Below are 14438 nucleotides of genomic sequence, written 5' to 3' on the forward strand. Positions count from 1 at the left end.
GTTTTGGCTTATGAAATGAATAACACTTCTGAGTCTAAATTTGAGGGTGATATATAAGTAAAGAAGTTAGGTGACCATACTTAAAGGGAGGGTCGGAAAGGTTTTTTAATAGGAAAGGCACTCCTACACTCATTACCTTTCAGAATGCCGTTGGGAAATACACATCGCTGCTACTCATACTCACTGTCAGTCACACTCATACTGACATTGTATATTGCCTGTCACTCACCCACCCACTCACTCACTCACTCACTCACTCACTCACTCACTCACTCACTCACTCACTCACTCACTCACTCACTCACTCACTAACTCACTCACTCACTCACTCACTCGCACACACTCACACACACACCCACTCACCCACACACCCACCCACCCACCCACTCACTCACTCACCCACTCACTCACCCACTCACTCACTCACCCACTCACTCACTCACCCACTCACTCACCCACCCACCCGTCCCCCCACCCACCCACCCACTCACTCACTCACTCACTCACCCACTCACTCACTCACTCACTCACTCACTCACTCACTCACCCACTCACCCACTCACTCACCCACTCACCCACACACACACACTAACTCACTCACCCATGCTAACTCATGCTCACTCACACTCATACTCACACCCATTCACTCATTCATTCATTCATTCATTCATTCATTCATTCACACTGACACTATACTAGCTCACTCACACTACACTCACACATACATGTATATGCTAAAATGAACCAAATCATCCATATAACCTCATCATTTGTCTGTGTCTGGGTTTATGTTTGTCCTATATTGTCCTCCACACGCTTTTTGCAAGTTTGAAATGTTTTGGGCTTGGTTCTTGAGTGCTCAGATGGATTGTTAAAATGCTTCCCTCCAGATTATACTGAGATTTTAGAGGTGCCTCTGAACTGGTGAAAACGGTTACTCTAGCACTAGAAACTGTCTTTTGAGAGGCAGGAAGAGATTGTTCTGGGCGCTTGTAACTATCTTGTGACATGAGAAGAGAAGATCAGGTGCAGTTCTTGAAACTTTCTCCTTTAATTAGGAAAGTAGATGTTGCTCAGTGCTAGAAGCTGTCCTCAGAGAAAGGAACTCTTCATTCAGGGTTTGCATTTTTGACATCAATTTTGTTTTTAGGCAACATTTTGATTAATCAGTGTGAGCATATTAGGTTCATTTTCTACTCGTAGTCTTCTATGCATGCTGGAAGCAACATTAACTAGTGATAAATGAATAAGTGATTTTGCTTAATGTGACTTAGATTTTCTGTGGGTGATAGGTTAGCATTAGCAGTCTCTTATAGTAGTGATAAATGAAGGATACATTATAGAAATATAGGTTTGTTTGGTGTGAGTTAATACATTGTCTTTATTTGTAGTATATGGTTAGGATTTGTTCTTATTGAGTTCAAAATGGTTTTGGATGACAAATCTGATATATAACACTTGAGAGCCAACAAGAAATTTGGATTCGAAGGGTTCAGAGGGATAAAATGTTTTGTAGGTGTTAGAACTTGTAATTCCAGTAGGTATAATGTCAGTATATTTCTCTACTTGTGGCTGCAGGTGTGATAGGTTTGATGTTTCCACATATCACATCTTTTAGAAATAGGGTCTTCCCAGCATCATAACTTACCCAGCAGGTGACCAGGGGGTTTTACATTACAGGTTGAGGCAATGATGTCCCATGAAGAGCCCCAAGTAAGGGGGGAGGAGGGAGGGGGTACAGAGGAGGAGGAAGGGGATCTGGAGGCTCGCACAGCTGTCGAGGCTCTGTTGGCTCTCACCTCACCTATGGACTACACCCAGCACCCTGGTGAGCACTACATACTGCCACATGCATGCACCAAGCACCATGCCTTCGTCTTCACCCTATGCATGTACCCAAGCTTATGCAAGCACAAGCATTTACACCATTATCCACTTGCACTAATATATACATGCATACAAATTCTACACATGACAATTCTAATATATATACATGCATGATAATGCGCTTTGTGTTTATTATTCCATATAGATACAAAAAAAGAAACTGAATGTTAATGCAGATGTATGTATTTGTATGTTTTGTCTACCATGTTTTCATCATTTGTTATTATTTCTTCTGGACTTTCATGACACTTTGCCCCAAAACACACACAGTAACAAAGAATAGGCATGCAAAAGACATCAGTGGAATGTAGAGCATATACATGACCTTTTTTTTTTCTCAAAGGTTAAAAAAGGATGTTCAGTTATGTAATGTTTATGTGACATCCTTTAAAATGGATAGATCATTTCAGATATTTTTTACGTGTTAATATTATTTTGGATGAATTCTAATGACTGGTATGTTCATTTACTCTGACAGCATATGAGGATGAGTACATCATGGAGTCTGGGATGGACCATTATGCAGACAAGTCACTGTCTTTTAAGGAGGCATCACCAAGCATGTATGGTTTTCAGTCACGGTCTGCAGACATCCAGCCAGAAGGGGATGAAACTAATGAGCTGCAGTCAGTGGCAGCTCGGGGGTGCAGAGAGGATCGGCAGGTCCTAGCTCACTCTGAGGAGTCAGAACGAAAGGAGGCAGCTACAGTTATTCCCCGCTCTAATTCCAGTAAGGCTGATGAAGGAAATGCTCAGTTCAGAATGCTCGCAGAGTTGCCAGAAAGCCTGAAGGGATCAACATTGAGTCTCTCAGAAACAGACAGCTCTGGGGATGAGCAAGACAAGCTGTACAAGGATCTTTGTAAGGCTGCTCAACAGACTAGCAGACAAGATGAGGTTTTAGGGTTTAGTAGTTCACAAAACAGAAGGCCAGGAGAAGGAACACTGAAAAAAGTGTGTGATAGTAGTGCAAGCAAGTGGTGTGTCATGCCAGGTGAGAAAATTTTAGAGGAAAAATATCAGAGAAGAAGTTCCTCAGAAAGCAGTGAAAGTAGTTTGAAAAAAAATCTAGAAAGAACTTTAAGTACAGGAAAAGGTCTGATGGAACATGTCACCTTGCCTGAAAAAGACGAGGCATCAAGTGCGACTGGATTGGTGCCACTAGGACCTGTGAGCCTCAGGAGGGCCAGCCAGGAAGGAATGGGGAGGGTAAAACGAAAACTAGAAAGTGACATGGGCAAGGGATTTGTTTCTAAGGAGACTCCGGAAAAGAGTCTAGATGTAGAAATGTTAAAAGAGTCCAAGTGTTCAACTGTTAAAGGTGCCATGCTTGAGGAGGACTCCAATAATGAAGGAGAAGATAATGACACAGATGATGATTCAGATTCTGATAGTGATAGTGAGTCATCATCATCAGATTCAGATGATGATGATGATGATGAGGGGGATGCATCAGATTCTGACAGTGACTCTGATAGTGATGAAAAGAGTGAGGAAAAATTGAAGACAATAGAAAGCAAGAAATATGAAAATAAGGAAATAGAAAAGGCTGATGTAGAAAAAAACATCTTAGAGACTGATCATGAGAGAATGAAAGTGAAGGAAAGTCTTTTGCAAGACAAAGAAATGCAGAGTAGTGAAATAAAAGAAAAAGATGAGGCAAAGGCCACAAAAACAAACCAGCCACAGAGTGCAAGTGCAAGTGGTGAGGCAAACAGTGCAGGGAAGGCAGATACAAGTATTAGTGATGCAAGAGTGATGGAAGAGGTGGAGAAATGTCCCCCAGCTGAAAAAGAGAAGAGTGAGGGGAGTAGCAGTGCCCAAGGAAAGGCAGAGACCAGCACAAGTGATACAAGTGTTCAAAGTGGAGGCAAGAAAGTGTCTTCTGAAGTTAGTGCGGGTGAATCTGGGAAAGTTGTTAGGCAAAGCAAAGACAGGCGTGAGGATAGGAGGAGAGACACTGAGGCAAATGGTGACAAAGAGAATGATTCTCCTAGAGATAATACAAAAAATATTGATAAAAGTACAAAAAGTGACCGAAAAGCCCCGGTTAGCATAAAGAAGCAGCAATCCAAGGGCCAGAGATCAAGCCCCTTAAGTTCAGCCCCAGTGAATGTGAGTGAAGTGGACCTGGTGCAGCAGGTTGCCGTGGCCTTTGCACAACAGCTGACAACCATTCAGGGCAGCCAGGCAAAGCAGAGCACAGTAAAGTCTCATTCACCGCAGGAGAGACCAGCGAAGGGAGAGATAGATGTCATCCAGGAACGTGAAGACAAAAGTGAGCTAGATATGGCAGCTGCGGAAGAAGAGAAGATGGAGATGGAAATCGACGACACTTTCCCAATGCCGATTCAGGCAGAAGTTGTCATGTCGGAAGGCAGCGAAAGTGGTATAGAATACGAGGACTTCGACAAGAGTGGAGGAAGCAAAGAAGATTTCAGCTGGTACGCCAAACGAGAACAGCTCCTGGATCAGTCGGAGAAAGAGAACCTGGAACTTGTGGCCTATCTACAGAGCTTTGTAAGTTGAGTGTATCACTCTAAAGATACTAAGTTTCTTTTCTGATGGCTATGCATTTTTAAGGTTTAGTGGTTGGTAATAATAGGACCATATCAAAGAGTAATGGCCTCTGTACGTTTAACACTATGGCAGATGACAAAGTGCCTCCACCATATATATATTGACAAAATATGGCTTAGATTGGTTGCACCTGTAAAATGCTGGGGAGGTCTGCAGGGTCTTTCTTGCAAGAATGTACTGTGCAGGGTTAAAGTTTATTAGCCTTTACCAGAGTGCTGACAGGTGGGGGAAAATGTTGCTCAATCACCAGGGTTACCTTATATCATTCTTCTTGATATCTGATTGTGTTGTTATCCTTTTTTTTTTTACTGATTGTTTTATTTAGAAGCAAGTACTCCTCTGTGAGCCAGTATTCTTTGATTTGTCAATGTTAGTGTGGTCCAGTTGTTAGTAATTACAAAGTTTTCTATATCTACCTATCTATTTTTCTATCTGTCTGTCTGTATATCTATCATTTTATCTATATCTGTATATATCTTTGTTTATCTATCCATCTATATTTGTATGTCTTTATCTATCTATCCCTGTCTCCCTTTCTATATCTACTTTTATCTATCTATCTGTCTGTCCATACATACACCTAATATTTTCTAAGTGAATTGACATATATATTGGCATTTTCTTTTATATTAACACTGCAGTCAACTTGGTTCAGTTTGAAGATAAAAAAAAAGAATTTTAATAGCAAAGTACAGCTTCCTTCCATGACATATCAGCTTAATAGACTTCCAGAATGATAATGAAATCAGTCATTTAAGAATTAGAGAATTCTTATGATTGGAGATATCTTATAACTCCATGAGACTAGTATATCTTGTTACATGGTGCCAAATGCACCATTTATATGTGTCTTGTTCATCTTGATTTAAGTTTATTCATTTTTTATGGCCCCACAAGTGCCTTGTCACCTAGGAGTCAATTTCTGAGCATCCCTGGTGTCGCCTTTTTACCCATTTCCTTGGTTTTGATTCATATTACTCTTAGTATTGTTCATAGCAATATGACAATAACAACAATAATTTAAGTAACAGTAATAATTACATTGATAACCATAACAATTTGAAAATCAAACTTTTATCCAAATATTGGCATAGGCCAAACAGATAAGGTGAGACAGGCCTAGTATGTGACTCCTTGGTGAGTTAGGGTATCAGGAAATTTAACAGAGCAAGATTTATGTGGACAGTGCATGCCCCAACTGTCAATAAGTTAAAGATTCAACATGGAAGTTGACAAAATGCTGTAGGGAAAAAAAATATAGAGTATATTTGAAAGGGATTTCATTCATGACAGTGCCTTTGTTTATGATATATTGTAAAATTGCAGTGGTTCATATTTTCAGTTTTATGCGGAGTAAACTAGTGGTCTTAGGTATTTTGAATGAATATAAAATATGCTAATACTTATAATGAATTAGATTTTTTTATCACATTTTCCAAGTGCTTGAGGATATTTAGGTCGGAATGTACCATTATAGCACCTTTCTATAGCTGAAAATCATTGAAAGATGATAAATGTACATTATTTCAGAACTAGATAGCAGATCAATTATGAAGAGGTATCCAAATCATAACTTCTCTGCAAGAAGACTTTCAGCATTCCTCTTTCTAAAAAATAAAAAAGAATTATAAAAAGGGAGATATGAAAGTAGGTCCTTACAAATCTTATTTTTCCTTTTCTCACATACCAGGTGAATGGTGGAGGTGCTGGGGAGGTGGTGGAGTATCCCCCACCCAACAATGAACTACCCGGAGAAGGAGCCGACCTCACTCAGTGGCAGCTGGACAGTGTTCACTTGCCTCCCTTTACCCCTAATGTTGCTCCTCCATCCTGGCTGCGGCTCACCATTCCTGCTGAGGGTTATCGGTGCCACTCATGTGGAGACACGTAAGTTTTGGATGGCCATCCTCCTCATTCCAGCTTCTATTGTTTTTGGAATTTTACTTTCATTATTATTATTTGTATTATCGATAATGTTGTTTTGTTGTAGTTTTTATTGTTGTTATTATTATTATCATTGTTATTGTTTGTAGTAACAGTAGCAGTATTAATAGCAGAAGTAATAGTAGTAGTAATAGTAATGTAATTATGATGTAGTAGTAGTAGTAGTAGTAGTAGTAGTAGTAGTAGTAGTAGTAGTAGTAGTAGTAGTAGTAGTAGTAGTAGTAGTAGTAGTAGTAGTAGTAGTAGTAGTAGTAAGTAAGAGTAGTTGTAGCAGTAGTAGTAATAATGGTAATGATAGTATTTGTAGTAGTAGGAGTAACAGCAGTAGTAGTAGTAGGAGTAACAGTATTAGTAGTAATGATAGAAGTAGTAGTAGGAGTAGTAGTTGTAGTGGTATAGTAGCATTAGTAGTAGTAGAAGTAATAGTAGTAGTAGTATCAGTAGTAGTAGTAGTAGACTATTTTTGATTTGTTGCTGTAGGTGGTATTAATATTATCAATGATATTAATTTTGTTTTGATGATGGGGATGATATTGTTATTATTAATGTATAAGATGTTATATTCTTTATTGTTATTAGACTATTGTTATTATTATTGTTTTAATAATGTTTCTTTTGTTCTATTATTATTATTAATATTGATATGATAATTATTTTTATTGTTGTTATAATTGCCATTATCATTACCATTATCCTTTATATTATTATTATTATTGTTATTGTTATTTTTATTATTATTATTGTTATTGTTACTAGTATTATTTTGATGTATGTACTGGTATAACATAGATAGGGCCATAGTTGAGGTTGCCATGGGTGCAAAATTCTGAGGGGCACAAAGTCTCAAAAGAAATAAAAGTAGTAATAATTAATAAAAATCAGAAAATCCCCCACTGTTCAGACATCTTGGGTCAAATTGGCAGTGCCCAGTGATATTACTATTTTAGATTTTAGTGTACATTTCCATACTATTACTGAAAAACTGTCAAGATGAAAACCAAGGGACATGGAATGCATTTCACTTTACTGCAATGCCACAGATGGGATGCAAACCCGTGCCTGCAAAGAGACTAGTATATGGCGGCATGTGGTATGTCCCTCTGGAGATATTCCTGTATATTCTTATAATAGCTGTCACTAGCACTTTGCAAGTGGCACTATCTTTTAGGGATATGACATGATTTAAATATGTTTATATTTATGTTGATTTAGTACTTGACAATAAACGAGTTTCAAGCTAGTGCAGGAATCTATTACATGCACTTTGAAATTGTAGACTAGCATTAGAGTGAGGTAAGAATGAAATTGTAGACTAGCATTAGAGTGAGGTAAGAAAAATTAATTCATGATTCTATGGTTTGTCTGGACAACATATTTTCCCGGTTTTCAGATTCTTCATAGAGAGTTCTCTGGTGCAGCACAGGGAGCGTCGTAGTGTCTGGATCAACCTGGAGTGCGGCCCCTGTGATGCCAAATTGACTTTCTACAACCGATGTGCTCTTAAAGGTGACGTATACTGCACAACTTGATATCCGCTTTTTTTTCTGAATCTAGATTTGAAGAAAATATGTTTTTCCGTACTAAAATAGTTGGTAGTAGTAAAGAAAGATTGAGGATGTTAGCAGGAATTGAAAAAAGATTGTGAGTGTTCACAAAAGGTCAGGGGTACGAGTGAGTAATGTCACTTTTTAGGCGTATTTTCAGTTGTTACTTTGACTTGGCCTTTATGCACTAATTGTTGGTGACAGGTGAGAGATCAGGGATGGTAGTGAGTGCTTGAGAACATTTAGGTAATAATTTCCCACACAGTTGAAATTGTTTCTGAAACTGCAAAACATGATTTCAAGTGAATTGCACCCATAATATTATGTGAGTCACCATAGGGGTCAGCTGATACATTATTTTCCATGTAATTTTTTATTGTTATTATTATTTATTATTTATTTTTTTATCAGTATAGAAAAATAAAGTTGTAATTAAGAGAGAGAATAAGGGTAATGATTTTATTATTACCAGAGAGAATAAGGATATTTTTTGTAATGGTTGATATCTTTACCAGACCATCTTCGCAACCACATGATGCAAGGAGAAGAGGTGGATGAGGAGACCGTGGAAGTACGATCGCTTCCTCTACAACTCACCAGGCTTCTCCAGCCTATTCTAGTGCCCATCCCACAGTCACTCAGGGTAGGTTGATCTGTGTGTGTATGCCAATTTTCCTCTACTTTTCGCCAGCTAGGTGAAGTATCAAAATCATGATATGTATACTATAAGTTTCTTTTGTTGCTTTTAAGTTTTAAGTTTTAACTTAAAACTTGAAGCTTATAGATTCCAATATTTTGTCCCAACACACAGTGTCCCTTTATTATAACTGTAATATTGAATGTGGTTCTTTACCCAAGGGGAGTAAGCAGCACCGAAGATCCACAAAGAACCGTGGAACTGTCAACAAATTACCATTGCTGAAGCCCATAGGGAGGTCACCGGCAAAGGTTTATGGAGAGGACTATCAGAATGGCTCTCTGGACAACTTACTGGAGGATGAGGAAGGCAACGAAGATGACCGTAGCCGCTTCAGCTCAGAGGAAAAGATTCCTCTGGGCATGAAAAGGTAGGAAGATGGTATGGGGAAGAAAACATTGCTTAGAAATGAATATGGGTGTCCTCTTGTAATGCAATGTATTTGATTTCCTCCTTTTACTCTCTCTTTCCAGGCTCTCACCAAGGAAGCGTACCGTGAGGTGCTATCTGTGTGAGAGGATGTTCCATAGTGTGCGGGAATTGATGTCTCACATGCGCACTGACCAGCCGTACTCTGATCAGCGTGTGGAATGTAGAAAGTGTCAGCTAGTTCTCCCAAGTGTGTGTGCTGCAAAGGCCCATATCCTCACTCATCCTCCTGCCAATACCTCAAACATATCTGTGTGTCCAGAATGTGGCAGCCGGTGTGATGGCCCTAGAGACTTCGTACACCACCTCAACACCTGTGGACATCAGTTCCGTCGCTCGGGCATTGTGTGTCCTGTATGCCAAGTGTGTTTCTTCAAAGTGCTTGATGACTTCTTATCACACTGGATCTCAGAGCATTGTGCAAAGTCTTACGAGTGTGTTGTGTGTAGGAACACATTCGAAAGTCTTGTGTTCCATAAGTGTACAACACCAGGACAGCAAGTCCTGGCAACATTCCGCTGTTTACTAACATGTCCTTTATGCTCAGTTGCTGTTCAGTTACATGCCCAGGAAGAGCATGATACCAATGGGAAAATCAAAGCTCACCTGGCAGATGCCCATCCTTCTATCATAACTAGAGTCCATTATGTTTACAAGTCCAAGTTTTGTACTAATGCTTTCCGGTCTAAGGATGAGCTTAGAGCTCATCATGATCGAGAGCACAGAAGGGACAATCACTACCGCACCAAGACATGTACGCTGCACCATGAAGTCCTGGGTTACCAGCACCAGTATTTTGGAGGTCAAGAACCCAGGAATGCATTTGTCACTCTCCCTGTTGCTCTCAGTGCAGAAGAACTGCATGAAGCCAGAATAAGGGATGTACCCACAGTCAGTAGTGTAATAGACAAGACTCTTTTCCCAGATGTGCCTCATCTCCAAGAAGTCTCAAAATCAACAAAGGCTGAAAAGCAGGCAAAGAAAACGCTCAACAAAGCAACGCCTGAAGATTGTGAGGCAAAAGAATCCTCAGGGAAAGAAAGTCCTGCCAAAAAGGACATGGATCAGTTAGACAAGCTCCGCCCAAGTGTCTGTTACCGATGTGGTTTTACATACACTGACAATAAGGATTTCAGGAGACACAAGCGTATGTGTGAGGGGGAGGCAGCTGAGAGGCAGTGTCAGGTGTGTAGCCTGACTGCTGTTGGTGAGGACTTTGCCCGTCACTGCCTCACCCATATCAGGGACGGATTAATACTTTGTATATACTGCAACGGGATGCAGTTCAACAATGCCACTGACTTGGAACAGCACTTTGAACTCCATGTCCACGAACAGTTTTCATATCCAGCGAGTTGTGCTTTCTGTTGCACATCCTTACCTGATGTACCAACAGCTCTGTCTCATCTCAATGAAGAGCATGATCCATTCCATGTACCTTTTGACACCTCTGAATTTGAATGTGACCGCTGTGGACGCCGCTTCCATGGTGAAAGGGGACTGAGTGTTCATTTAGGTCGCTGTACACTAGGCACTGCCACTCCAACCCCTTCTTCTGCTGGGTGTCGCCAGTGCCAGGTCTGCACTAAAGCCCTTATGCCAGAGATGTTTGGACGCCACTTGGTGTGCCACCTGGAGGAAGGCCTGCTGGTGTGCAGCCTCTGTGATGGTCGAACACTGCCCTCAAGCATGGCACTGCTTCACCATCTGGAGGAACATGCAACTGCTCTGGCATACCCTTCAAATTGTCCAATGTGTTCATTTGTCATGCAGGACAGCACTTCAGCACTGACACATCTCAAGGAAGAGCATGGATTTGGTAACCTTCACTGTGCTGAGTGTGACATGCATTATAACTTTACATATCAACTGCAGCGTCATACTGATATTGTGCACAAGATATGCCAGTATGCCAAAAGACGATATATCTGCTGGATATGCCGTGCATATGATCATGTGAAGAAAGAGACTCTCATGAATCATTTTCGCACAGTGCATGGACTAGATCGAGAGCAAGTTGACGAGAAGGCGATGATTAGGACTCGTGGTCAGGGAACAATGCCAACTTCTCAGTTTATTCCAACCAAGCCATTGGGAAGCAAAGAAATGCCAGGTGGGAGTCGACAGGATGCTGATACTGTGGCAGTCAGACTGAGTAGAGACAAAGTGAAGACTTCTCCTGGCAAGATGTCTATTGGATCTGGAGCTTCATCTAAGCACCCAAGTAATAAATCCACGCAAAGTTCTCCTGTGAAAAGCATGGATAGTAAACCAACCAGTCCAACTTCTGTTAAATCACCTTTGGGCAAAAGAGAAGATGCAAAGCTCAAGGAAAAGACAAAAGTTCTCATTAAAAGGTTACCTGATTCCATCTTAGATGAGCAGTCCAGATCAAAGAGGAGAAAAACAAGTACAGAGGAAGGAGAGGCTGAAAAGAATCCTAAAAGTAATATAAAGGAAAGGAAAAGGAAAAAAAAGGCTTTCAGATGTGCCACTTGTGGATTTGGCACCAACTCAAGAGAGAAATATGAACTACACTCTAGTAAGCACAAAGAGCACGGGGAAGATGGTGGAGCCGAGGGGTTTGTGTGCCAGGAGTGTGGTGCATCATTTGTCGTTGAACCCTCCCTTGCACGACACATGTTCTTTGCTCACAAAGTAAAACTCCAGGTGACAGGGGATGACAGAAATGCTGAGAAGAGTGAAGTCCAGGCTGATGTGAAAGAGGAAACTATTATCCCAATGGAAAGTGAGGATACAGAAAAGGAACCAATATTCAAAGCCACTGTGAAAATGGAGGAAGAGGAAGAACCAGAGGAAGCAAAAGAAGAAGAAATAGAGAAGCCCGAAACAAAAGAAAATGAAATAGATGTTAAAGTAGAAGAGGAAGAGACTCTTGCCAAGAGAAAAGTATCAAGGGCTGCAGCAAAGAAGAACTTAAGGAATGCACCAGCAAAGAAGAGAGGAGAGGCAGGTTCACTCAGGAGGAAAGAAGAGACAGTAGTGAATAAAAAGAAGCCAGAAAGCATCCCCAGGAAACTTCCAGATGCAGGAACAGTCAAAAGAAGAGTTGAGAGAAATGTTGCAAAGAAGAAAGCAGGGAAGGTTGTGACCAGAAATAAGAAGGAAAAAGAAGTAACCAGACCCAAGCAGGAAAGGGAAATAGCAAAAAGGAAAGTAGACAAGAAAGTAGAATTCAAAAAGATTGAAGATTATGAAGAGGAGGAGAGATTTGACAATCAGTGTGTTGTTTGCAAAGAGGAATTCACATCACCAGTGGAGCTCTACAGTCATTTACGGACCCACGGAATGGCCTTCCTAAAGCTAGGCCGCAAAGCCAGGCCCTTTGGCTTGGAGAAGACAGCTGATCGATGAACTGTCTGTGACTTGGACATAATTTTATGGGTGCTGTAATAGTGGGTGACTTGCTAGGTTTAGTGAATGTCTTTTTGTATACCTAATCAGGATTTTGAAAAGCTGCAGAATGAACCTTTTACATTTCTATGCAACACTCTGGCAAACTTTAAATCTTTTTACCAATCATTTTGGTTCAAAGGCATGCCAAAGAAAGCAGCTGCATTCTGCCAAGTCTCGGAGATTTCTTTGTGGTGCCAAGAGAATGTTAAATACTCAACGTTAATTGACACTGAGTGTGAAGTCCTTCTTTTTACAATTTTCTCAAGGCTGAAACTAATGTCCATCAAAGCATGATTACCAACCATAAGTTTTTGATAATCAGTGAAAGAGACTTTATTGTAACAGTATTTTTTGTTATGAAACATTTACATTTTATACGTAGCAGAATAAGGAAATATTTTATAAAGCACGGTTTTGTTTAGAGTTTTATTAATGTTAAAACAAGCATTTTTCAGGTATGCCATATGACGTTTATTTGATAGTTATCACTATTGCCAAATTTTAAGAAAAAGAAAAACAAACAAAAAACTCAGAATTATTACAACATCATATAATAAAGTGCAATATATATTGGTTTAGAATATAAAAAGATGTTTTTCCATGTTGTCAAACTAAAATTGGATTTACTGTATGGCTGTTGATGCCCAGAAAAGGCAGTATCAGCTGTTGGCTTGTGCTCTTGGATCAAGAATTGTTAATGTGATGATAATCTGCAGTGTCTAGTCATGTTACTGTAGTTTACATGTTTAACTTTTTTTTTTTTATTCTGATGTATGGAATATTAGAAATGGTTGTGCATAAACCCCCACCACCGTATTTTTGTAAGTAATTATTATTTTTTTTTATGGTGTGATATAGTTTATCTATATTAAACAGTCCTTTTAAGCACCCTAAACTCTCTATTTCAGTGTATGTTTTGGAAATTATCATAGATATTATGACCTTGTTTTCTAGCACTATTACTTTCCTCCCTGTTTCCCAATGAGTTTCCATAATATCAGATTTGATAACATTATTGCCCCTCTTTGTCTTATGCCACTACATGAAGTAATGTGTGTCAAGCCTCATGCAACCTGAATGTAAATGAGCTCGACATACTTTGCAATTTTTGTGTATAATCAATAGGATGAAAAAGAAACTACAAACTTTTCGTTCATCCGCTCTGAATCTTTCCCATTGCAGGAAAATTTTGCCATTTGATTTGATCAGAAACTGATTATATGAGGAAGTGCCCTCTGCTTAACTGAATCACTCAGTTGATATATGTCTGGCTAATACAATCACAAGCCTGTGGGACTTGTGCAATCATGTTAAAAAGCACAGAACGGTCTTTTATTTCAGTAGAAATAAAACTGAAATGTTAGGTGAAAGACTGAGGTTAGTATAGGTATTTGGATGGTCAGTGTACTAAACTCTTTTGTAATGTATAGCAGTGAAACCGTCTATGCCTGGCCACCACTATGTATATTAATCCTTATGCATTATTTTATAACAGAAAGATTCTTCTTTTTCTTTCTTATGTGTCTGGCATCATGGCTAATCAGGGAGATAAAGATTTTATTTATAACAGCATTTAAAAACAAATAAAAACCTGAATGCCTCATTGTTATATATATGTATAAATAAAAAATTACTCTGTATTTTTAGGCTCGGTTTGACTGTCATTGAGAAATTACATTATGGAACTGCATTGTATAGTAATTTTAGCCAGATACCAAAACTATGCTTTTATTTTCTAACTCTGTTTTGATAATTTTTCTATCCTCTCTCTCCATTCTGTTTTGATATTTTTTCTATCCTCTCTCCATTCCTCTTTTCTTTTTCTTTTTCCCTTTCCCTTTCCCTTTCCCTCCTTCAGCTTCCCTTCCTTCCCTCCCTCCTTTCTTTCCCCACCCTTCCCCTTTCTTCACCCTCCTTTCTTTTTTCCCCCCCTCCTTTCT

At 39.5% G+C, this 14438-nt stretch overlaps 1 protein-coding gene across 2 annotated transcripts in view; it reads left to right on the forward strand.

Moving 5' to 3' along the window:
- The window catches only part of LOC113829955 (zinc finger protein 532), a 15075-nt gene extending 644 nt beyond the window's left edge, over positions 1-14431 (forward strand). Inside the window, exons 2-8 of one of the 2 annotated variants that reach the window (XM_027383132.2) lie at positions 1681-1828; positions 2366-4407; positions 6158-6354; positions 7802-7917; positions 8471-8598; positions 8814-9022; positions 9126-14431. In XM_027383132.2, coding sequence (XP_027238933.1) covers positions 1690-1828; positions 2366-4407; positions 6158-6354; positions 7802-7917; positions 8471-8598; positions 8814-9022; positions 9126-12456 — 6162 coding nt within the window. In that variant the 5' untranslated portion in view covers positions 1681-1689 and the 3' untranslated portion in view covers positions 12457-14431. The remainder of the gene's footprint in view (positions 1-1680; positions 1829-2365; positions 4408-6157; positions 6355-7801; positions 7918-8470; positions 8599-8813; positions 9023-9125) is intronic. The other variant, XM_027383133.2, reaches the window with a different exon arrangement.
- Positions 14432-14438: the final 7 nt, after the last annotated feature.

This window comes from Penaeus vannamei, chromosome 39 (genome assembly GCF_042767895.1).
Source record: "Penaeus vannamei isolate JL-2024 chromosome 39, ASM4276789v1, whole genome shotgun sequence".
Classification (NCBI taxonomy): Eukaryota; Metazoa; Arthropoda; class Malacostraca; order Decapoda; family Penaeidae; genus Penaeus; species Penaeus vannamei.